The sequence below is a fragment of the Ichthyophthirius multifiliis genome (genome assembly GCF_000220395.1).
Source record: "Ichthyophthirius multifiliis unplaced genomic scaffold scaff_1120509250935, whole genome shotgun sequence".
Lineage (NCBI taxonomy): Eukaryota > Ciliophora > Oligohymenophorea > Hymenostomatida > Ichthyophthirius > Ichthyophthirius multifiliis.
Window position 1 is genome coordinate 107417 of NW_004086360.1, and position 25815 is coordinate 133231.

Consider the following 25815-nt stretch of genomic DNA (forward strand, 5'->3'; position numbering starts at 1 on the left):
TTTACCTTGTTTATTATTATTATTCAGATTATTTTATTTATTTTCTCCCTCTTTTTCTTTTCTTTTCAGGAAAAAAATCTTCTTCTATATTACTTTTTATTTTTAAATAGAAATTAAAAAATATAATTGTTTATATTATATAATTCTAATACTGATTTTTTTATAAATTTTCTTTTTATTTAGGTTTTTTAATTTGATTGATTGTTTCGAGGTTTTCGACATCTTCCAATGAATTTAATAAAAAATTATAACTTGATTATTCTATTGCTTTTTTTCTTATTTGTTTATTTAATATATATATATATTAATTTATAAACAATGCAGGAGGTTATGCTTTTTATAAGCCATTATCTTGGCAAACTTTAACTGTTTTTTGTATTATATCTTCTAAAAATAATTCAAGAGACTTAGCTTTGTATATTTTATATAGTTTTTTCATAAAATATTTTTAATAAGTGATTACAAAGCATGTATGGTATTGTTTTGCAAATTTTACCTATTTCTTAATTTTCTTGAACAATTTTTTTAATTCTTGCCTATTTATTATTTAAATTAATTTTAATTTAATTATACTATTGGAAATTTTGGTTAGCTTCGCTTTTTTTTCATTTTATGTAATACAAAATATTTATATAGTTTTTTTTAATATAGTTTTAGATATATTATTAAAATTTAAATAAATAAAAATTTATAAATAAATCATGTTTAAATAAATAATTTTAAAATAATATTAATATTTCAAGATTTATAAAATTATTATTTAGATTTTAAAAATAAATAATAGAAGGTATCAATATTTTATATTATTAAAATTATATCATATTTAATTTAAAATATTAATCCAATTTTTTATAATTTATTAATATATATAATTCTCAAAACTAATCCAAAAAAAGGTTTTTATTTTCATGCTTAGTTATTACTAGGTTATTTAAGAAAAATAAAATATATTATTAATGAAAGTTAATAATAAAATATTGAAAATATATTTTTTTTAAATTATTATAATTATGAAAATATATTTTATTTTATTATATTATTTACTTTATTTATTCTTATTAATTTTAATGTTAAGAATAAATATTTATATAAAGTAAATTTTAAAAATAAATAATTTTATATCAATTTAAAATTTTCAAAAATATTAAAATTAATAATATTTAATTTTAATTTATAATTTTTTTAAAATATAATAACTATTTAAGAATTTTAATTATTATGTAAGTTTATATTTAATATAAATATCTTTTTTTTCAAATTGGTGATACACATTTTAAAAATTCGATTCTGTCATATTATTTATTTGTAACAGCTTATTCAAATACAATTCTAAAATTAATTTTTACTTTGCTTGACAATCCATAAATTAACTTAATATACAATTATTTAATTTCATTATCCTTTTCATCTAAACCATAAGTAATTAATTTTTGATAAAGTTTATCAAATTAAGGATAAAAATGTTCTTCACCTTTATAAAAACTATCTTTAACTGTAGGAATATTAGAAAAAAGTTGTTCCAAACAATTGAAAATTATATTAACTAATTTCTTTTTGTACAAAATATTAGAAAAAATTTATATATAATTATATATATATATATAAATAAATACCATATCTATATTATCTCCCATTTTTTCCAATCTTTGAACAACAAAGTCAACAAGTGCAGGATGAACATATATTTTTTGGTCTTTTTCATCTTAAATGTATAAACTTTTTAAATTATTTTTTATCTATTAATTGAAGCTTTCTATCATAAAGAATAATAATTTAGTTAATTCTAAATCTTTTTATCTATATAATTTTTTATACAAAACAGGTATTGAACTAAAAAGATAGCTTAAAGATTTAAATTATATATTTTCTTAATTATTTTAAAGTATTTTCGAAACATTTTTATTAAATAATTCTTCAATCAAATATTTATATAAAACAAGAAAATTCTCAATACATTTATTTGAAATTTTTATTTGTGTATTTTACATAAATTATACTGTTTCGCTTGCTGCTTCACATATAGTTTTATAAAGTACAGTCATATCTTCATTTTTATTCTCTAAATTTTGCTTAACTTTTTATCCGAATAAGCAAATCAGTTTTCCTACAAAATCCGGCAAATCAGGAATTGTACTGTTTTTCACATATTAATTCACTATCTCGAACATTTTAATGGTGTAATCATAATTCTTGCTATATAAAACATGATAAATTAATTAACTTATTAGTACTTTCCAGTTAATACTATTAAAACTATACATTTAGCTTACTTCTTTTAATTATTCTATTAAATTTTAATGTAATTAGTATTTACTGTCTGAATAATCAAGGACATCGTTAATTAATTTAAATATTTCACTTTCTTCAGCTTATATTTATATTTGTTCAATTAATTTTTGGTTTATTTAAGTGGTTATTATAAATGATTTATCAACTAATTAAATATAAGTAACAATACTTAAAACAATAATTATCTTTTCATATCTTTCATTTAAAATTTGCTTTATTTCTTCTTTGTTACCTTATTTTATAATTCCTTTTATTAAACCTTCCATTAACTATTTATATGCATATATAAGTAATAAAAAAAAAAAAAATACATTAGCAACTGAAGTGAAATTTTCACTACAAATTTAGTTAATAATAATATCTTCAGTTATAATATCTAAGACTTCTTCAATTAACTTTCTTTTTTTACCCAATCCATAATTTTGGGGAATTGCTTCTAAAGATCCTTTTACGGTTTAAGCTAAACATTAAAATGAACATTTTGTATAATCTTGATTTTAAAAAAACTCTCCTTTTAATCCAGACTTAATAATAGGTAAGTAAGTATTGAAATCACAATATCTACCAATAAAAAAGAAAGTATCTTAAACTAACTATGATATTATTTATTCTTCAGGTTTAGAAAGAACTGTTTGCCAAATAATGATTCTTAATAGTTCATCCAAAAATTATGTAATATAGTTTTCACAATATATAATTGATATTCTTAGCAATTAAGCTGCTCTTATCCTTGATGATAAATTACTATCCTTAATTTCTCTATATAAAGCTTTCTAAAATTTTCTAAATTAACTTCTTACTAGCATTCTTGCTCCTAAGCAAGGCCTTTTTATAAAAGGTTCTGGAAGAGGTAAATTTTTTATTTTTCCATCATAAGTCCATTCTGAGTCAATACCAAATTATTTATTATCTCTTAAATCTTTTTCCTTTTTTTTTATGTTTTAAAAAAACACTATAATTTTTACATTTTATCTTTCTTCTTCTGCACCTGCTTCTTCTAAAACTTCGAAGCATGTAGCTCTAATTTCTTCATATTCATCAAATAACCCTGAAGTTAAATAAGGTATTAATCTAGGCATATGATCATATCTATCAGCTAAGCGCGAAACCCAATCTCCAACACATCTTAAAAACATATCTCTGACTTAAACTTTAGGGTCTGTAATAAAAGTAGCCAAATAATTTATATTATGAGCTGATTCATAAAAGTCTTTTATGGCTACTGTATTAGGATCACGAAAGCCTACTAATATTTCAAATACATTTGCATTATATTTCCAAATACCACACTATAATACTGACTTTATTTTTTTTTATTTTTTTGAAATAGATAAGTGGTTTAAATTTAATTATTATATATACCCCTAAAGCTTCCAAAGCAGCAATTCTAACTTTAGATTTTTTACTTATTAATGGTAATAATAACCCTCTAGCTAATATTTCTGTAAAATGTAAAAGAATTTCTTTATTATTTATACAAAAATCAGATATACATTAACATGCACTCTTTTAAACATCGCTGCAAGGGTCCATTGCTAAAGCTCTTAATATATTACATATATCATCTAAATGATTTAAAAGAGTTAATTAGTTATTACAATTTACTATTATTTGCATTAATTAACATATTTATATTCTTAACTATATTTTTTATTTTAATTATAAACTATATTTTTTATTTTTTATATTTACTTCTTCGGATTCTTCTACTAATTTTATTAATATCTTTGGCTTTTAACCTGGTGGTGGTCTCATTACTTCTGGTAAATTTTAAATTCCTTCTAAATCTTAGCAATTAGTTCTTTCTGTAATTATTGATAATATGTAAGGTAAAAATGGCTTCATATCATCACATTTAGAAATTAATCTATTTATTAATTTATTTATGAAAATTTATATTTAAAAGCAAAAAAATTACTCAGATAATATTTTAATTGCATATTCTCTTACTTTTTCGGATTTTTCAGAAAAACATTTTAAAAGTTATTTATGAAATTTTATCATAATTTAATAAGAAACAACTAATTTTTAAATTAAAATAATTGAAAAAGCATAAAATAAATATATTTGATTGTATTATTTTACTTCCATTTATTCTAAATTATTTAATTTTTTCATAAATACTGACAATAGCATTTTTTTTCATTACAACACTTTAATCATTCAGCATATTGAAATTTCTTTTTAAAAAACTTAACACCTCCTTTATTTTTATTATGAATTTAAATTTTTTTGATAATCATTAATATTATTACTCCAGAAGTTCCTGGTTCATAAATATCTAATTCGTCATCACTATTCATATTTTAATCTTTAATCATTTTTTATTATTATGATTTTTTAAAAAAATTTAAATATATATTATTAATTTATTTTTAAATTTAATAATTTTTTTTAAAAAAAAGATATAAATAATAATACTCATATATTAGAGTAAAAAAATTAAAAATAAATTTTTAAAAATTAAGATAATATTTATTCTTGATAACCTTTGAAATAAATGTATAATGATGAAAAAAAAATTGAAAATTTACAAAAATTAATTTAAATTTTATTTTATTCAAAAATAAATTAAAATTTTATTCTTGAAAAATAAAAGATTAATAGAAATTTTTAATACAAAAGGATAATAATATTTTATGTTATATATCAATATTGATTTATATATTTTTTTTCGTTTTATAAATTTAGAAATTGTTTGAATAGTAAGCCTTATTAATAATTACTATTAAATTATTTTTCTTCATTTGGATTATTTTATTATATCCTCTAAGGTTTTACATTTTATTACTTTTAAATTAATTATTAAGGATTTTTTTTGTTCTGAATAATTTAAATATTTTATTTAATATTTTCTTAGCTTGAACTTTTTGTATTTATTCTATTTATGATATATAATTAAAATATATATATATAAATAATTAAAATAAAAATACTATTAATATTAATTTTCTCTACATTAGTTAGGTTAAGCTGGTAATTTACGATTATTATTTTAATTAATAATTTAAGCTAATTATTTTTTATTTAAAGCTTCTTCAAAAGATTAGCCAATATAATTATTACTATAAAAATTATTGACATCTTACAAATTATTCAAAGGCTTTATAACATTAGGATTTACATTTTGAAGATTTTACAAATTTGTTTATTATTATTATTTTAATTATTATTATTATTATTATTATTATTATTATTACTATTATTACTATTATTACTATTATTACTATTATTACTATTATTACTATTATTACTATTATTACTATTATTACTACTATTACTATTATTACTATTATTACTATTAAATATTTTGATTATTATATATATTTTAATTAGCCTTTAAGTTATTATTTTATTTTATATTTTTATTATTTTACACTTATTAATTAGGCGATATTTCTTAATCTTATTAATTTTTTTGTTTATTATTTTTATTTTTTTAATTTTAATTAGAATATTATTTTTTTATATGGTTTAATATATCATCTTGCGATGCATTTTTTATGTTTGCTTAGTATACATCTTTATTATTATTTATATTTTAATCAATTTTTATTTGTTTATTTAATATTTTTTATTATTTTTCAACATTATTTTTATCATTATTACAATTTTTTTATATTTTTAAATTTTTCAATGCGTTAACACATCCATTTATTTTTTTTAAATATTTTTCTTTAATTGCTGCAATTTCTAACTCCATATCTCTTTTTAATATTTCAACCTTCATTTCAAGTGTCTCTTCATCAAGTCCTTACAACTCTTTTGGAATATCATTACTTTATTATTTATTTTGAGAACTACTAGATCCATTAGCAGAAAATAAATTAAAGTCTTTTTATTTATTAATAATAAATTATTATTAATTTCCTTTTTCTTCCATTTATTTAGCTAAATTTAAAAAATCAATTTCATTTGAACTTTTCTTTTCCTAACTACAGTCTATAATATCTTCATCATCTTATTTTTAAACCATAGTTCCTGTTTCATTAGACCAAATATGATTTTAATCTTCAATACTATTATATTCTATTATTGTTCCACTCTCATTAACTACACAATTTTAATTTGCTTATTATTCTTTTTATTATTTAGCATTTTTTTTAGCTTCTCCTTAAGATATTAAAATAAATTATTTTTTTCTATATTCTTCCATTATTTCCTTTGTTTCCTAAACTAAATTTTTAAGTATTGTTGCATTATTTTCAGCATATTTCTTTAAAAAAATATCATTTAATAATTCTTCTGCACACGGTCTTTATTCAGGATCTATAGTTAAACATTTTTTTACAAAAGCATTAAAATCTGCACTCCATTTTTGTGGCTAAGTTAATTTTTAAGCAGGTTTTTTACTTATTATAAGCATTGCTCTATAAGGATGAATATTACTGTACGGAGGTTCACCTTCTGCCATTTCTATGGCTGTTATTCCTAAACTCCATATATCTGTTTTGTTATTATATTTTGATTTGCTCAATATCTTTAATTTAAATATTTATTATTATTTTTTAAAATATATTTTTAATAATTTACTTCTGGAGACATCCAAAAAGGGGTTCCAATAACTGTTTCTATATAGCCTAAAGTATGCATAAGTTCAGTAGAAACACCGAAATCCGCAAGTTTAATATTACCATTTTAATTTAATAAAATATTACCTGCTTTTACGTCTCTATGTATTTTTTTACTGTTGTGAAGATAAGATAATCCTTTTAAAGTATTCGTTAAAATACATGCTATTTATGGTTCTGTTAAACTTTTTTATGTTGATTTTATAATATCATTTATACTACCGATTTCACAATATTCCATAATCAACCAAAGTTAATCATTATAAAAATAACTATCAAAATATCTCACTATAAATTAACTTTGGCAATCTTTCAAAATTGTTATCTCTTTTTTTAGATTTTCGAAATCTCCATTTAATGTATTTACAATTTTTACTGCATATAGGTTTTTATTAACTTTATGGCACGCTTTAAACACTTTCCCATATGATCCTTCACCTTTTTTTTTTTTTTTTTTTTTTATTTTTATTTATTACCTAATAATTCAAGTAATACAAATATCTCTTCAGGGTTTAAACACGTTGTTATAATGTTAGGGTTAGACATATTTTGTTATAATATTCTTTTAACTTTTTTTCTTATTATTAATTATTTATTTATTATTATTTTTTTTTCCTTTGTTGTTTTTTTTTTTTAAATATGAAAATTTAAATTTTTTTTTTTCTGCTTTTTTTCTAATTAAAAATTAAATTATAAATTTTTTATACCGTAATTATAAAATTTAAAAATAAAAAAACACATTATTATATATTCAATGTAATTAATTAAAAAGAAACCTTATCTAAAAAAGTCATACAGTTTAAAATGAATATTTATTTTTTATTTTATAAAATGCATAATTAAATATATTAATAATATTAAAATTTTTTAAATCACTAAACTGAATAATAATAATAATAATAATTCGTTATTTTTTTATTTTTGAAAAAAAAAAATGGATTTTTAAAAAAATGTAAAAATATAAATTTTGCCTTAAATAATAATTGTCAATCTATATATTAGTTTTCCAAGAATTTAGTGTGCTTTCAACTATATTATATAATGAAAATTAAATTATATAAAGAAATATCAAATAATAAATTAAATATTTTAATTTCAATTAAGCAATATCATATTAATTATATTTTATTAATTTAAATAAACATTAAAATATTAAAATAGTTAAAATATAAAAATAATTATTATATTTAAATATATAAATATTAAATTATTAATATTTATTTAAACCTATGTTTAATAAATATTTTTATAGTTTAAATTATATATATATATTTTTAAAAAACAACAATTATTATTTAATTAATTTAAATTCATTTAATCAGCTTTTTAAAATTATTTTAATTAATGTGTTAGTATTTATTTAATATTATTTAACTTTATAATTTGATTATTATAATTATTTTTATTTTTGGTAATACAATATTTATTTTAATCTAATCAATTTAAAGTTAATTTAAATTATTTTTATTTTCTTAATTTTTTTTTATTTTAATTAACTTTAAATATTTCTAAATCATTTTTATTTTGCCGATATTAATTTTTTATCTATTTTATACTTGTTTTTATTCCTCATTGCATAATATAATCTTTTTCACACTCTTCTATTGCCTTTGCTTTACTTTGATTTTCTTATTTATATTAGATTGGCTTTTTATAATGTTTTGCTAATATTTTCAAAAAAAAATATATTTATTCTTTTTAAAACAAATTTAATAAATTAGATTTCTTTTTTTAAAAGTAAATTTAATTTAAATATTTAGCTGATTATATTAATAATATAAATTCACATTATTTCATAATATATATTTATAAATATAATTATTATATTATAAAAAGTTTTTCAATTTATTTAATTGCTTATTTTTGTTATTTATAAATAAAAAAAATAATTAACACTAAATAAATATTTTTAAAAAAAATAAAAATAAAATATATATGAATATATATAATTCCTTTTTTAATTCATGTATAAATTAAATAAATTATAAAATTAAAAACTTGAATTTTCTAATATTAAAAATATTATTTTTAAAAAAATTAAAAATAAAAAAAAGGTAAAATTATATCATTAAAAAAATGAAAGTAAATAAATAAAAACTATAAATAAAGGATTCAACATAAAAAGATGTTCTTCTTTGCTAAATTGGAAATAACTTTATATTTTCAAAAGGAATAGAATTTATAAATCCAAAATAAGAATAAAATCCATTTGCTAAAGGATTCGATAAAAAATTATTTGCAAAAATATTTTTTTTTGGATTATTTTTACTTATATTGAATCTTAACTATTTTAAATATACAAAAAATGAAAACTTATTTGAAATAATGTAATTAAAAAGAAGTTCTTCGATTTCTGAAATAAAAGAAAGATTTAATTTAATTAAATTATCAATAAAGTAATAATCTAAAACGTTACAAAGGGCAGAATTATTAGTCAAAGAAGAATATTTTGAACAAATTTACAATATATTAATACATCCTGCGAGAAGAAAAATTTATGATAAATATAATATAATAAATCCTTAATATTCATATTATTTATCATCTTCTTATCAAATAAATTTGATTTTCTAATCAGGTTTTCTTTATTTATTTTTACTTTTATCAAGTTTCGCTAATTCGAACAGAAGAAATAAAGAGTACCTGAAATATCACGTCTTATTAATTGTATTATTTTTTATTATTGAAAATAGAATCAATTCATCAAATAATATAGATGTATATTTTTTAAAAACTAAATTTTATAAAAAAGATATAAAAAGGTCGATTTTATAGATTAAGTATCTCCTACATTAACAATACATTAAAGATTAGAATTAGTAAAATTATTATTGATACCATTATAAATAGTTTTAGGTTATTTATCATAAAAATATTTGAAAAGCGAATTAAATGAAATAGAAGAAAAAATCGTTTTTATAAAAACATAATAACTATTATTATATTTTAGAAAGATTCAAGAATACTTAAAGAATATTTAAGAATTAAAAAAGGAATATTCAGATGAATAAAAAGTTTTACTAATAAGATTCGAATAAGAAGTATAACAATAAGAAGAAAAACTTATGCAAATTTATTAAATAATGTTTGAAGAAGATAATAAAAATAAATGTACATTTTTTTCTTTGGTTAATATAGTATAATTAGTATTAATATTAACAGTGTTATATTAATAATTATGAAAATAAAAAAAAATACATTAATAAAACATAGAATTTTTCAATAAAAATATTTTTCATCTTCATATTCTTCTTCTTCTTCCGAAAGTCTATCAAAATTTTACGGATTCCACAACCCAATATATTCTTATTAAGCTTAATATTAAATATCCAAAAATATTTCATCCTGTAATGGATTATTTGGCAATGTTTAATCAATTCTAGCGAATCCAGCATGCACAAAATGTAAATTAAGGCTGTTTTCCAATTCGAATTATCCATTATTCTCATAAAGTATAACATTATTGACTTTGTTGTTTTTTCCCTAAAAAACAAATTCCGCTTCCCAATTTTTCTCATCGATTTTCTTTTCAAAATATTATTTGGTTTCTTTGCTCATTTTATGCTTACCAAAAGGTACTTTAATGTAAGCTAATCTACAAATTTAGCTTTGTGCTTCGTATTTTAAAAGTTCATTCGGCATTTAAAAAAGTTCACACGAATTCGCCTATTCTGTAAAGCCATAATCTATATATTCTAAATCGCACATTTTATTTTTTAATTTTTTTATAATCTTTGCTCTGTATAATAATTAATCTTTTTATCTCATTACTATACATAAACTACCATTTGTGCTTTTTTATAAGTTTTATAGTTTGTTTATGCCATAAGAATCAATTTTTTCATTTATTTTTTCTTATAGCTCATTCTCTTGCATTACCAAATAAAATCTTTCAGCATCTTCAATTTATTCGACTTTAACTTTTATACGGGTTCCACTTTGTGAGCTATTTTTTTTTGTTAAGGATAGTAAATTTTCTTCTCTGTTTTCCAATTAAAAGGCCAATTCTTATTCCCATATTCCTTTTTTTATTTTTTTGGCTTTTTCTTCTATTTACTAATAGCTATTGTCATAAGTTTCACATTCTTCAATATTTTAAACTAATCCTTCTTCTAATAATATTTAAGCAAAGTCAACTTTTTTATCAATAAAGATTCTACCTATAAGATATTTATTTTAGAATGAAATTATATCAAAAACCACATTTCGGTTCATTAAAGAATTATAAGAAAATATCTTTGCTTTTTAATGCATTTTATTCAAAAAAGGTTAATTCGGATCATCTTTAATTGCTTTTATTCCAAAAAGTTTAACTTTTACAATAACATTGAATGTAATAAATCTTAAAGATAATATTTCTGCTGAAACTACTTTCTCTACTACACATTGGTAATGCTCTTTCCTCATACGATCTTTTATCTATACATTATATAGTTAAAGTGTCTCCTTTACACCTATCTCTTTTACATTCGTAATTCCAATATTATTGTTATGGATTCCCAGTTTCTTTATTATCGCCTCTTCCTCATATTATTTAGACTTTTTCCATTCATTTTCTTATTATAATACATCTTTGTATTCAGGTTTTAATCTACTAAATCCTGCTTTTATTAACATTAAATTTAAATTTTATTAATTTTCGCTTATTACTACTACTCCAGAATCGTTTATTTGACCTTTTTCCTTCTCTAAGTAAATATCAACTTCTTTTCCTATGCAAGCTTTTCGGGTAAATTCTCTAGCTTCGAAAGCTCCTTACTCTTATCCTTGAGGACATGATATTCTTGTCAATTATATTTTTTAATAATTTTCTGATTTTTCTCCCAATCTTTCTACTATTAATAAATTTCCATATTCAATTTCTCTTACCTTTTTTTTTTTTTTTTTAAAAAAAAAAAATATATACTATCGCTGTGAATTAATCTAATCTATTGACTATAGATATAAAATCAATTTATTTTTCCCATATTCCTTTTAAATTATGCTAAGCATTTGTTTGTAGTTTATCATAAATTTATAATTTAGAATTGATCTTCAATTTATAAATAGGCTTCATCTTATAACATTGCAAATCCTTATTCTAAAAAAAATTCATTATGTTCAAATTAGCCAATATATTTCGATTTTTATGTGAGAAGATCTTTTTAGTAATCTAATAATATTACAGGTATATATTTATACAAAATATTTTATTTTATCAAAATTTATTCTAAATTTTGTTAATAATAAGGTCCTAATATTATTATCTTTATGTATTATGGTTCAAAATTTATTATATTTTACGTGCTTTGATCATATAAAGCTAATGTACCATCATCATTTATCTAATAGACAAACATATTTAATTATGTATTTAAACATAGTTCCTTTTTATGATTTTGTTTTATTTCCTTTATTTATAAAGCCTTTTCAGTTAAAGTCTCATGCTAATCTGTTTCTAAGTAAATTTCAGTTTTTTCATTTATTTATGCATCAGTTTTTATAACAATTTTTTCACCTATTTTTAAAGTTAAATACTCAAATATAGGAAATGCATCTAAATTATCAGGAAAACAAAGATGATCTTTGAAATCATATAAAGTGTATATTTATTGTTATTTGTTTTGTAAAACTTGTATTTTGTTAGAAGATATTATTTTTTATATTGTAGCTTTTTTCATTTATTAATATTTAATAAATTAAATAAAATAATTTTAATCTTATATATGAAAATTATTTATTTATTTTAAATAATTATTTATCAAAATTATTAATCGTTTTTATATGAATAAATAAATAATTAATTAAAATAATAAAATATTTGATATATATATTTATAATAATAGTTCTTTAAAAGATATAGTAATAATTTATTATTGACTAAAATTATTTTAAAATATTTAATACTAATTTATTTATTATTTACTAATATTATATATATATAAAAAAAAAATTGTACAAACTAAACCGTTGCCTATAGAAATATATCTATTATAAATTAATAACCGTATGGGGATTGATATATAAAGGCACTACGTATCGACAATATAGGACATTTGTCTTGCTTTCGCTTGTGTGTAGAGACTGCATAAACTATACCCCTAATTTAGTCATAATCTTTGCTTCTAGATTTATTCTTTCCGGCTTAATTTTGTGTTAATTTTCACCTTTCACACCTTATTTTTGCGTTTCTCTTTATATAATTGATTTAAATTATATATATATATATATATATATATATATATATTTCTTTTAATATTATTTTGCCTATATTTAGATATAAATTATATTCTTTTTTTTATAAAGATATTAATAATTTAATAATTATACGTTTCATTTTGATTTTTTAAATAAATTAACCTGAGTTAAAGTATAATAATTATATATATTATTTTTATTTTTAATTTATTTATAATTTAATTTTATGATACTTAAATTATCTATTTATATAATTTAATAATAAAATTTGCTGTCCTTTTTAAAAAAATATTGAAATAGTTAATTTTTTGAGCACAAAATAAAATAATCATAATTAAATATAAATTTAATTAATAAAAATAAAATTAGTATAATGTATTTTTTATTATTATATTTTTTATACTTTAAAAAATAAAATATAATAAATATTATTTATATTTAGTTATATAAACAATATTTAACGTAAAAATGAATAATTAAATTTAAACAATAAAAAGTTAAAGCAATAACGAAATTCTAAATGAAGACAAGGAAGAATATCAATTAAAAAAATAGTCGAAAAAAGAAAAGAAAAAATAATTACGCGAAAATAAAATATAAGAACTTCTAATAATAAAAAAAAAAGAATACGAAAAATTAATATCATTAGATTTTTGATTATAATTAAGTTCTTTCTTAAATCTAAACACACACTAAGCCAGATTACTCAAAAAATATGTAAAGAACATAAATATTAGAACTCAGAAATTAAAAAGTTGCTAAATTAGAAAACTAAAAAGTTGAATAAACAATAGAAAATATTTAATAAATAATAGAAAATTAAGAAATATAAAAAAAACATAAATTGTTTTAAAATTTGAAAATTTTTACAATATAGTTTGAGGATAATAATTAAAGAATATAAAAATTTTAAGATATTTCAGCTTTTGAAAAACACCATCCTTTTTTAGGTCCAAATAAAAAATGCGCAATTATTTATAAATAAATAAATTGTAATAAAAAAATAAATATAATAATTTAAATAAATATAAAAAAAGAAAAATAATAAACAGAACCTTTATGGTGTGTTGTGAGAGGTTTTTATATTTTTTTATATTAAAATGCTTAGTCAGTAAAACCATTACATATAATAAGAATTCCTTTATAAAAAATGCATTAATAAGAAATAGTTCAGTTAAAAACTTCATAGAAAAAAGAAAATAAAAAAAAGTATGAACAAAAATTTTTCACATTAAATTACTAAGATTAAAATCCTATTTATTTTCATTTTGATAATTTTAAAATAGGATAAACTTGGTATCAGTATTTTATTAAATAAATTGCTCATAAAACTTATATTTTCTTGTCAGGAGTTCTTGATTTTTCTCCTGATATTAACTTAATTAAATTTTATGAATAAGAAGACTCTGATGAATAAAAAATTAAAAAATTAAAATTTACTTTAATTATAAAAACTTAGAATATAATATATAAAAATATACAACTATAGAAAAGTATTTATATAAAATAAATTATTTTTAGTAAATTAAAATAAAGAGTTATAGAAACTTTTTTTCATTATAGCTTTAATATAATGGTATAGTCAAAAGATATAATAGAATTAGATTTATCGAATTTATAATTGAATTCGAAATATTTAGTTTATTTTTTTTGTCTTTTAAGAGAAAAAGATTCAACTTAATTTTTGAGAATATTAAAAATTGATAATAATGGAATAGAACAAGAAGTTATAGAAGAAATAGGATAATATATTATAAACCCTTAATCTTTTCAATTAGAGTATATTTCATTGGCAAATAATTAAGGTTTTGGTGATGTGGGATGCTTACTTTTTGGAAAGTACTTAAGTGAAAGGCACCTTAGAATGATTAGCAATTAAAAAAAAATGATTATTATTAGTATTTACCTTTTACTTATTTAGGCTTACGAAATATAAATATGAGTGATTAAGGACTTCATAATATAGTATTAAGTTTAGAAAAAATACATAATATAAATATGAATGAAAGAAATATTACTGATTATTAAAAATTTCTGATTTTAGATATTTCTAAAAATGATATTAGTGAAACGTCATTAAGATGTTTAGGCTCTTTATTGAGAAATTTTTAAGGAATAAGTGAATTGGATGTCTCAGAAAGCTTCAGAATAAAATGCTTATATAGTGAATATTTTTTTTAATAATTAATAGAAAACTATTCGATTACAAGTCTTAATTTAAATAAAATTGAAATAAACATTAATGCATTTAAAAGCTTGGTTGAACTTTTAGAGAATAATTATACTTTATAAACTATTTAAATTACGATTACTAAAGAAATTATTTAATATTTAAATTAGAGTAAAAATATAAATCTTCTATAATATTTTATAGTAAATTAAAATAAAATATTATAAAATAATATAAATTTATGAATTTTAAAAATTAATTTAAATAAAATAAAAAAAATGTAAAAAAAAAAATATATTTAAAAAACTAAAATAAAAATTATATAATAATAAAAAAATATAAAAAAAAAAATAGAATAAAATAAATATATTAATTAAAATTAAAATATGAATAATTATTAAAAATAAAAAAATAAAATATAATTAAAAAATAAAAAATTTTAAAAAGTAAAATTATTTTTTATAAAAAATATATTAATTATAAAATATATGAAAAAAATTAAATATTAATATGATATAAAAATAAAAATATATAATAATTAAAAAAATTATATTAATATTATATATTTATTTATTTATTTATTTATTTATTTTTTTATACTTATAATCATAAATATTATTGTTAAATTAATTCTAATTCTTCATTTTTTTTCAATTTATTTTTTTTTAATACCCTCTTTTTAAATAAAATAAAATTTTTTATATTTATTTAAATTTTTTTTATTTTATTAATTTATTTTTATATAATTTTTTTTTTTTATAATTCTGGTTATTTTTATACTTTTTAAAATTTTACATTTTTTTTTTTTTTATTATATATAAAGTTTTTTTTTATATATATATTTTATTTTATTCTTTTTTTATTTATTTTTGTTTATTTCTAAATAATATTTTTTTTATATGTTTTTATTAGTCAAATTAATATATTTATTTTTTTCGATAAAATTTTATTTTTATTTTTATCTTATGTTTTTTTTTTAAATAATGTATTATTTGTTTTTATAATTTTTTATTTTTTATGTTTTAAAATAATTTTTTTATTATTAGTTATATTTATCTAATTTAAAAATTTTTTTTTATACCCAATTCTAATAAATTTTTAATAAACTATATAGATATTTTTGGTTTTGTGATTTATTTAAGAAACCTGTATACATATTTTATATAGTTAATCTAATAAATTACCTCCCATTAAAAAATAAATGAATTTTAGGTATTTAAATTTGAACTACCCAATAATTTTTCATATTAATTTATATCTTTTATTTGTTGTATTTTTTTCTAATGAACATATTTTAGATTAAATGATATTTTTTTATTTCATTAATTAATGTTTTTTATTTTTATTAAGTTTTTAATTTGCAAAATCTATATTTTTATTAAGATAAAGTTTTATAGTAATAGTAAGGTTTTTTATATCTCTTGATGCCGGTATCTCTTTTATATATTTGAATTTTTATATTATTTTAGAGAATATCTTGCTATAATTTTACTTATTTTTTAATATTTTAATTTACTTATAATTAACTAGATTTCAAAAAGATTATATTATTTTATAATATGTAATTATTTGTTGAATAAATATATAAACATTCATGTCTTTTTTCAGAATTTTTATAATATATTTTTTAAAATTATTTTATTAATATGTTAATTTTATTCATTCTTAATATCTAAAATTATGAATTATTATGATTATATTAAAAAAAATTATTGGAATTTATAAATATTTTGGCATTTTTTGTTTTTAATTATTCATTTTTTTTTTAAATTATTTATAAATTAAATTAATATATTTAAAAAACACATAAAAACTTCATATAATGTAGAAAATCAAGAAACATATTAAATTTCTGAATAAAATAATCAACAAAAAGTTATAATTAAATTTGATTCTATGATTTATGAATATACTATATAATATAGTGTACTTATATTTATTTTTTTGAAATCATTGAATTGGTTTTATTATCAATAATTAATTAAGGCAATTTTTCAGATAATTTTTTTGAAATATTGTATGATTTTACAAAAAAGTGATGATAATATTTTAAAGGTAATTAGGAAATGTTAATTGTTCCACAAATCATATTGTAATTCCATATTAATATATAATTTTTATTATTATTATTTTAATTATTAAATAGCATTGATCCTTAAATTAAAAATCACTGTATTAATTTAAATACTATTAGATTCTTATAATTTTTTTTAAAAAAATCATAGGCTAGTCATATAAGGAATAAAATATAGGATTAGTATTAAAATTGTTACACTTGGCAATATTATGACAAGGAGTATTATCTTATTAGAAAAAACAGTTTTTTTATAAACATTAAATATCCATTATTTATTTTATTTAAAAATATAAATAAATATAAATTAATATTTACATATTAATAGTTATTAAAATTTGTACTATTTTTATATATTTAATAAAAAATTATTATTTTATATTATTTGATATTTCTTTATAAATGCTATTTTTTCCTGTTTTGAACCAAAAAAGCTTATTATAAAATTTTATTTTAAATCTTAATTAAATCATATCCTTAATGTATAAGAGTTTACTTTATATTAATGATTTTAGGAATTTGTATATAAATATTACTGTATAATTATATAATAGTACAAAAAAAAATAACATCAATTTTAAATTTATAGGTAAAAGGACAAAAATCTAGAAAAATAAATGGGCTAAAACTTATTAACAGTTTGTCCCTGATATATATAGTATTTTTTTTTTTTGAAAAGTTATAAATAATTTAATTATTTGTTTAAAAATTTAAATTTTTTTAAAATAAAACTTTAAAAAAAAAAATCTTTCTCAAATCTTGTTCAATATAGTTTTGTTTATTTTTTTCAATTCACATTTTGTGTTTATATATTATTAAATAGCAACTTCGTTTTTACTCTATAAAATAAAAACTTTATTTAATTCGACCTATATGGAAGTTTCATCTTCAATCATTTCTTTGTTTTAATTAATTTTATTTCTTTTCCAAACGTTTTAATCAATTTATTCATCATTTTCTTCAATCTCTTAAATGCAATTTGTACATTCAACTTTATTTTTTTTTCATTAAATTCTTATTAAAGTTTGCTTATTTCTTTAATTTAATCTTAATAATTTATAAACTTCGAATTATTTTGGCTATTCCAAGGATTAAATTTTATTTTGAATTCGTTATTTTTAGTATTAATATTATATAAAATCTCATTTGCAACATATTGGTTATTTAAATAATTTTTAATATTTTCTTAATTTTCTTGTTTATAATTTATGTGTTTTTCTTTTTTATTTAAAATAAAGCTTTACGGTCTTTACTGTTTATTTATTTATATTAATTAGTCTTCAAATTTTATTTTATTTTAATTGCTTTTTTCTCTTTATGCGCTATATTCATTCCTTTATTATATTTTATAACTATTTTATCTAGTAATTAATGGCAATATTAAATTTCTATCTTTATTTTATTTTCCTTTGTTAATATTACTTTATGAATTGTTTTATTTAAAGTTTTTTTGATATGAATACATCATATTACTTTCTATTTTTTTAAATGTTTATTTTTTTATTATTATATGTATTTTTAAATGTAATACTTTATTAAAATATAATATTTTTTATATTTTGTTTAAGTAGTAATTATAATTATGTTTTAATATTTTTTATAAAAATGTAAATTTTTATTTATAATAAAAAAAATTATTTTATATAATTAAAAAAAAATATATTTAAAAATTATAACTTTTAATATAGATTATAAGAATAGTGCAAATAAAATTATTTTATTGTAATTTTTTATTTTAACTATAGATTTTAAAAAATTAAAATACAATTAACTTTATTTAAATAATCAAGATAAGGCAAAAAATAATATAAAAATGTTTATAAATATTCTAAATAACATAATATATTAAAAATCAAATTTTAATTGAAAAAATTGAAAAACTTATTTTATTATAAAATAAACAATATTTATTAAATTATACTGAATAAAATTTTCTCTTTCCTTTTAAAATAATTAAAACAGTAAAATTTTATTTATTATATAGTAAAGATTAAAGATGAAATCATGTTTATTTAAATTTATACAAAATAGCAAAAGTTATTATTCCTGCTAAAGCCAAAATTATAATAATCATAATAATTAGACATTTTTTAGTAAAAAATTATTTTTTTTATATTTCTTATTCATCCGTATCTTTAGATAGAAATTGACTTTATTCACTTTGAAAATCTTTGTTAATTAATTGTTCCTCTAATTTAATATTTTAATATTGACCTATTTACTAATTCTAATTAACTTAATAGATGACATTCTTATCACTATTAAAAATTACAGTTTAAAAATTAGATTCTTGATTTTTTTATAATTATTCTTTAAAAAAAATATCTTAATAAGATTAAGACTATTTGATCACTTCACTAATTTCTATTATTTTCCTGCTTTTATCTATTTTATTAAAAATAATTAATTTCTTTTAATTTTTAATTTTTTATAATGAAAAAAACATGGAATAGATTGTTCTAGCTTTAATATAGTCATAGATTCTTAAATTTATTCTTAATTTTCCTCATTTTAATTATTTTTTTATTTTTCTTCACTTTCTTTTAATCTTATGTATTAGCTAATTTTTAAAATTTCTGAACGGCTCATATCATTTTATGAATTGACTTAAATATATAAAATATTTTCTTATTCATAATTCTCTTTATCAGTATTTTTTATGCTTTATTATAATTAACTAAATTTGTTTGCAAACACATCTTAATATGATTTTTCTTATTCATTTTATTCTAATAACTCTTTTTATTTGGATTTTTACAAAACATTTGAATTACTATTTGAATCTTCTAAATATTAATTTAATGGAAGTTAATATCCTATTGCAGATTTAAATGCTTTTTTATAGGATTATAATCTATTTACTTACTAGTTTTAATTTTTTTTATCCTCTTCTATCATTTATTCTTAAATTTATTTTAATTTTTCAAAAATCTTTTCATTATATTTAATAATTTTTTATTTTTTTTACTAAAATAAATTCATTATATAACTTTCTTATAGCTATATTATTACTTTTCTTTTTTAATTACTCATTTAATTATATCTATATTATTCTTGATTCTTCAAATGTATGATCAAAAGTCTAAATAAATTAATTTTAAAGTAAAATTATTTATTAATACTTAATAAAAATTTTTAAATAAAGGAATGCCATTCTATGTGTAGTTTGCTTTTTATTTAAAACAATGTATATATTATATTTTTATATACTATAAGAAATAATTATTTCATTTGTTATATGTGAAAAACATTTTAACTTTTATTAGATTTATTAAACATTATAATTCATGAATTACAAATAATTATATAGTTAAAAAAATCTTTATAATTAATTATATTAAAATAAAAAAATTAAAATATTATAATTTAAATATATATATATATATATATATATATATTTATATATATAATAAAAATTAAATTCGAATATAAAAAAGCATATTATTTTTTTGATTTAGTTTTTTTTAAAAATAAATAAATAAAAATAAAATAAAATAAAAAGATTAAGATATATAAATTCTTTATATTTGAATTTTCATACATATTTATATTTATATTTATATTTATATATATTTATATATTTTATAACAAATTATTTATTTTTATTTATACATATTATGTTAAATAATTTTAAATAAATATATTTAAGGTAAACATTTTTTATATTTTTTTATATAAATTTGTTTATAAATTTTTTTATTATTATAAATTTAACTAAATTTATATTATATTTTTTTTTAATTATTAAAACAAATTTTTTTATTTTTTGTATTCATTTTATAAATTTATTTTAAATTAAGAAGTTCAATTATTTAATTTCATCCTTATCTAGTCTTAATGAATAATTATTTTTCCCTTTCCAAGTTGTGAATGCACTTTCTTTGATATCTTTATATTAGATAATTATAATTCCTGTTTCTTTTAATTTTTTCATTTGTTAATTTAATACATCAGGCAATTCATTAAACTATTTTGGTAAATTATTTATTAACCATTCATATTCATTTATATTTTCTAAAATAATTTTTTGTTTAGTAATTTTTTAGAAAAAAACTTTTAATCCTTCTTAGTTTATCCTATACTTATTAATGGAAAAATTTTATAAAATTAGTTTTGAATTTTTATAATATTATACTTTTATTTCATGTTATTAATCGCTTACTTTTGTTAAAACTTTACATCCACAATTAATAACCTAAGAAAACAAAAAATATATTTTATTAATAAATTTAATATACTTAAAATTCTTTTAATTATTCTTATTTGTTTTTAATTAAATTAATAATTGCAGGAGATAAAAGCAAAATATATTTACTATACGAGCTTTCTTAATTTAAAAGATTAGACTTTACAAAATAAAGTCTATTAAAAATCTCATCCTATTCCTCAATTCCATAAAATGTTGAAATTTATTAAAAGACATCTTATTATTATTTAAATGGAATTAATTTTTCAAGTTTAAAGGAGCTAAAATAATATTATTTATTTGAATTTTAATCATTTTTAGAAATATTATTCACTTATTAAATATATTTTTAAATAATATTTTCCTCAAAATCTTCTTTTTTTATAAATAAAGCAATAAAAAAACCTCCTGTATTATTCAAATGAGGAGATATTCTTATACAATTATCTATTTTTTCTTAAGGAAACATTGTTCTAAAAATCTTATTTTATTGAAATTCTTTATCTACATCTTCATATTTATAATAAATTTTATTCATTTTACCAAAGGTAACTGGCCCTATTTTATTTTTTAATATAAATAAATAAATTTAAAATACATTCATTTAAAATTTTCTCGCATTTAAACTTGTCTAATTAATTTTATATAGAAACAAGCTCGACTTTTCCTTTTAAAATATTTAAAGCGGCTGAAACAACTGCTTCATTTTCAATAGGATTTAACGAGCAGGTCGAATAAACAATATTTCCTTATTTTCTAGCCAAAAAAAGTCCTCTAAGAAGAATACTTAATTATAAATTATGCAAGCTTAAAGCATGCTTATTGTTCCAATTATTTAGTAAGGCTTATATTTTTTATAAATAAAATAAAAAAAATTAATTACATTTCTATTTTCTAATAGTTCCATCTCCAGAACAAGGTACATCACATAAAACTTTATCAAATTCAACTATTTTAGGAAATTAAGTACAATCGTTTGCTGTAATGATAACTTATTCAGCTTTTAATTTTAAAACTTAAAAAGCTAACATAAAAGATCTTTGTTTGCTTATATCATTTGAAAAAAGAAGGCTTTAATCATCATTAATATCAACATCTTATTATATTATTTCTAAAATCTATTTTGTTTTAGAACCAGGAGCAGCACACATATCTATAATTTTTTATCCTTTTTTTACATTTAATAAAATAGAAGGAATCATTGATACTAATTCTTATCTAGAAATATTTCCTATAGCATCTTACTCTTTAAGAAATTTTTTATAATACTTTTTAAAAAAATAATAGATATTTCATTTATTAAATTAATTAGAAATATAAATAATATAAAATATTAAATATATATATAAAAAAATTATTAAAAAAAATAAAAATATTAAATATATAATGTATATATAAAAAATATTAAATATATATCATTTATAAATTATAATTTATATTAAGATTATATATAATATATATAATAAAAATAAAATATATTAAATATAAAATATTTAAAATATATATTAAATTATATTATATTATATGCATATTATTATATAAATATATATGTAATAAATAATATATATTAATAAATTATAAAATATATAAAATTATATATATTTACATATAAATTATTTAAATACATATAACATATTACATTATACATATACATATACATATACATATACATATACATATACATATACTATATACATATTTTATTTTTTTTTTTTACTTTACTATATATTCTTCTGGTTTTTTTTTAATTATATTTTTAATCTACTGTTAGTTAATATGCTGTTTCTCCTTTTAAAAATTCTATTTTCTTTATAATATTTTTTTTATATTTATTTTTTTTTTTACTTAAAACAATGGAAGTTTAGTATCTATTATTTTTATTAATTATTCCTTGTTTTATCTAATATTTTTTTTTAATAAAATTATTTTTATTATTTTTATTTATACATATTTTTATTTATTCTGAATGTTATTGGTAGAGATTTATTACAAATCTTTAATTTTTTTTTATAATATATTTAAAAATATTTTACTTCGTTAAAATTATCTTAATTCTCATCATTTATTAGTTTTACAATTTTATAATACTAATTAAACATAGAATTTTATACTTTAAACTCATCAATTTTTTATTCTTTTTATTTTTACATGTTTTTATTTTCTTTTAAATTAATTAGTTTTATCTTATTTTTTATAATTTTTAAATATATAATAACATATAATAAAACAAATAAAAACAAATCAAACTAACTAAAAAGATTTAATTTTTCCTTCTTAGTATAATTAATGAATAGTTTTTTTAAGATTAATAGCTTATTATAATTCAGCCACATCAAAATTGGCATTATTTCCTCTATAAGTAGCTCCAATAATTAACCCATCTTAATTTTATACTAGAATAAATTCTACTAGATTAGGAATCTCAAATTAATAAGAATTTTAAGAACTTCCCAAATACTTACAATTGCATTTTTTTATATTTTAAAATCCGTAAATTTATATAGCCTCACTTATAAAAATTCCCAAAGAAACTTACTAATAAAAATTATCAAATTAATTTACACAAACAATTTAATTTTTACCCTTTTAATAAGAATTTTCTTTTTTAAGATTTTAATTTTCCTATTTGTATTATACTTTTGCAATTATATATTTTTATTTTCCTTTTAAGTATTCATAAAATTCGCTTTCTTTTTATTCTAAGTTAAGTTTACTTATTATTTCATTTCCTTTTTCCTTTTCTACCACAAATATATGTGTGATTCCAAATACATCATTTATTTATACTTCTTCTTAGTCTTTTTTTCGTTTCTCCATTCTTGGTTTCACTATATAATCTCTTTAATATAATAATTCAACAACTTTTTATCTTTCTCTAAATAAAATATCGTCTTATTCTTCCAAAAATAAAAGTCTTCTCCATATTTAAGGTTTGAGTAAATAATTATTCTTCTTTCTTTTTTGCAAAAACATTTCTTTTTTTATCCAATAGTCATCTTATACAGGAACGATTTCGCTAAAATTATTTTCTTAAAAATAATTAACTTTCTATGTATAACTTTCTACTTCTAAATCTTCTTCATAATCAAAATTTAAAATTAGATTTTTTATTAATTTTTTCTTCTTTTTATTCTTAATTCAATTATAATTATATTTATTTATCTGTCTACATATATTTATTTTTTAACAATCCTTCTATATAATCCGTTATTCTATATTCTGAGCATTATTTAAAAAATGCAGACATTATTTAAGATTTGATGTCAATATTAGAAAATTATATAAATGGCAATTTTTCAACACTAAACTTTATAAATTTCTATATTATTTCTGTCTCGTTTTCATTATCGCTTATTGATACGAATTATGCTCGTTTTGCTTTATCTACTGTTTCTATCTCATTTTAATTATCATTTATTGAAACGAATAATGCTCTCTTTTTTTTATCTGCAGTTGAGACAGTAGTATATTTATTATAAGAGGTATTGAATTAAAAATCTTAAATTTATGTTTTTTTTTGTAAAAACATTTTTTTTATATATTTTATTTAATTTTATTTTTATTTATTAAATAGAGTTTTTTATTTAGTTAATACTTTTTAAATTGCAAACATTAAAAATATGAATTTTATAAAATAAATTAATAATCAAAAAAATAAAAAAAAATAGTTAATCCCTTTTAATAATTATTAGTAAAATTATTATAACTTTTAAATAAAAAATAAAAATTTTAATTTAAAAATTAATTTTTAAATAAAATAGTAAAATATTAGTAATTATTGTTTAAAACTTTTAAAATTTAGTTTAGATAATTAAAAATTTTAAAAATATAAAATAAAATTAATTCTTCAAAAATTTAATAAAAATATAAATTATAAAATTATTTATATTTATTTAAAATTAAATTAATTATTTTTAAATAAATAAAATATTATCATTATAATTAATTAATATTAAAAATATTTAATATTTTTTTATAAAAACATATATATCAGTTTATACAAAAAAAAAAAAAAAGAAATAAAAATTATTAGAAAATAAATCTAAAGTATATACTAATGGAAAAATATTAGCTTTTTTTATTAGTTGAGTATTAGTATTAAAAAATACAGAAAAAAATATTAAATAGAATATATATATATATATATATATATATATATATATTTATATTATATTATTTATTTTTATTTATTATAAATACAAATAAAATTTTTTTTTAATTCTTTTAAATATTTTAAAAGTTTTTTATATTTATATATAATTTTTTTATATATTTTAAAAATAAATACATTTCTATGAATTTTTTTATTACATAAATATAATAATTATAATTTTATTTTTAATAATTT

The 25815-nt window shown here is 16.4% G+C and overlaps 3 protein-coding genes across 3 annotated transcripts, besides 52 other annotated features; 1 reads left to right on the forward strand and 2 right to left on the reverse strand. All coding sequences in view use genetic code 6, as the record gives it.

Moving 5' to 3' along the window:
- The first annotated feature begins 677 nt into the window (after positions 1-677).
- Positions 678-724: a microsatellite.
- Positions 679-728: a microsatellite.
- Positions 725-773: a microsatellite.
- A 480-nt stretch (positions 774-1253) lies between these two features.
- On the reverse strand, positions 1254-7406 carry IMG5_114850 (protein kinase domain protein; the record flags this gene model as incomplete). The annotated part of the gene is made up of 8 exons (XM_004034713.1): positions 1254-3590; positions 3652-4310; positions 4375-4492; positions 4545-4600; positions 5899-6123; positions 6679-6769; positions 6823-7298; positions 7337-7406. 8 exons carry the CDS (start codon positions 7404-7406, stop codon positions 1254-1256), a joined length of 4032 nt encoding a protein of 1343 aa, XP_004034761.1.
- Positions 4727-4766: a microsatellite.
- Positions 4824-4886: a microsatellite.
- Positions 5184-5237: a microsatellite.
- Positions 5438-5593: a microsatellite.
- Positions 5439-5593: a microsatellite.
- Positions 5696-5736: a microsatellite.
- Positions 5850-5923: a microsatellite.
- A 597-nt stretch (positions 7407-8003) lies between the features above and the next one.
- Positions 8004-8074: a microsatellite.
- Positions 8017-8080: a microsatellite.
- Positions 8037-8078: a microsatellite.
- A 1999-nt stretch (positions 8081-10079) lies between the features above and the next one.
- Positions 10080-10568, reverse strand: IMG5_114860 (tudor domain protein; the record flags this gene model as incomplete). The annotated part of the gene is made up of 1 exon (XM_004034714.1): positions 10080-10568. One exon carries the CDS (start codon positions 10566-10568, stop codon positions 10080-10082), a length of 489 nt encoding a protein of 162 aa, XP_004034762.1.
- Positions 10569-13053: 2485 nt separating this feature from the next.
- Positions 13054-13086: a microsatellite.
- A 267-nt stretch (positions 13087-13353) lies between these two features.
- Positions 13354-13412: a microsatellite.
- A 602-nt stretch (positions 13413-14014) lies between these two features.
- Positions 14015-14068: a microsatellite.
- A 978-nt stretch (positions 14069-15046) lies between these two features.
- Positions 15047-15089: a microsatellite.
- Positions 15090-15469: 380 nt separating this feature from the next.
- Positions 15470-15574: a microsatellite.
- Positions 15470-15586: a microsatellite.
- Positions 15470-15626: a microsatellite.
- Positions 15474-15660: a microsatellite.
- Positions 15528-15635: a microsatellite.
- Positions 15562-15642: a microsatellite.
- Positions 15661-15690: 30 nt separating the features above from the next.
- Positions 15691-15772: a microsatellite.
- Positions 15766-15805: a microsatellite.
- Positions 15806-15901: 96 nt separating this feature from the next.
- Positions 15902-15968: a microsatellite.
- Positions 15905-15971: a microsatellite.
- Positions 15915-15971: a microsatellite.
- Positions 15926-15961: a microsatellite.
- A 38-nt stretch (positions 15972-16009) lies between the features above and the next one.
- Positions 16010-16060: a microsatellite.
- Positions 16011-16059: a microsatellite.
- A 455-nt stretch (positions 16061-16515) lies between the features above and the next one.
- Positions 16516-16567: a microsatellite.
- A 374-nt stretch (positions 16568-16941) lies between these two features.
- Positions 16942-16982: a microsatellite.
- Positions 16983-17786: 804 nt separating this feature from the next.
- Positions 17787-18710, forward strand: IMG5_114870 (hypothetical protein; the record flags this gene model as incomplete). The annotated part of the gene is made up of 1 exon (XM_004034715.1): positions 17787-18710. One exon carries the CDS (start codon positions 17787-17789, stop codon positions 18708-18710), a length of 924 nt encoding a protein of 307 aa, XP_004034763.1.
- Positions 17964-18007: a microsatellite.
- Positions 18711-18824: 114 nt separating the features above from the next.
- Positions 18825-18884: a microsatellite.
- A 17-nt stretch (positions 18885-18901) lies between these two features.
- Positions 18902-18947: a microsatellite.
- Positions 18907-18954: a microsatellite.
- Positions 18955-20651: 1697 nt separating this feature from the next.
- Positions 20652-20690: a microsatellite.
- Positions 20691-20746: 56 nt separating this feature from the next.
- Positions 20747-20782: a microsatellite.
- Positions 20783-20822: 40 nt separating this feature from the next.
- Positions 20823-20860: a microsatellite.
- Positions 20823-20868: a microsatellite.
- Positions 20828-20868: a microsatellite.
- Positions 20869-20937: 69 nt separating this feature from the next.
- Positions 20938-20981: a microsatellite.
- Positions 20982-22781: 1800 nt separating this feature from the next.
- Positions 22782-22983: a microsatellite.
- Positions 22925-22970: a microsatellite.
- Positions 22984-23003: 20 nt separating the features above from the next.
- Positions 23004-23055: a microsatellite.
- Positions 23009-23043: a microsatellite.
- Positions 23056-23070: 15 nt separating the features above from the next.
- Positions 23071-23163: a microsatellite.
- Positions 23089-23166: a microsatellite.
- Positions 23167-23268: 102 nt separating this feature from the next.
- Positions 23269-23307: a microsatellite.
- A 1867-nt stretch (positions 23308-25174) lies between these two features.
- Positions 25175-25225: a microsatellite.
- A 371-nt stretch (positions 25226-25596) lies between these two features.
- Positions 25597-25641: a microsatellite.
- The last annotated feature ends 174 nt before the right edge of the window (positions 25642-25815 follow it).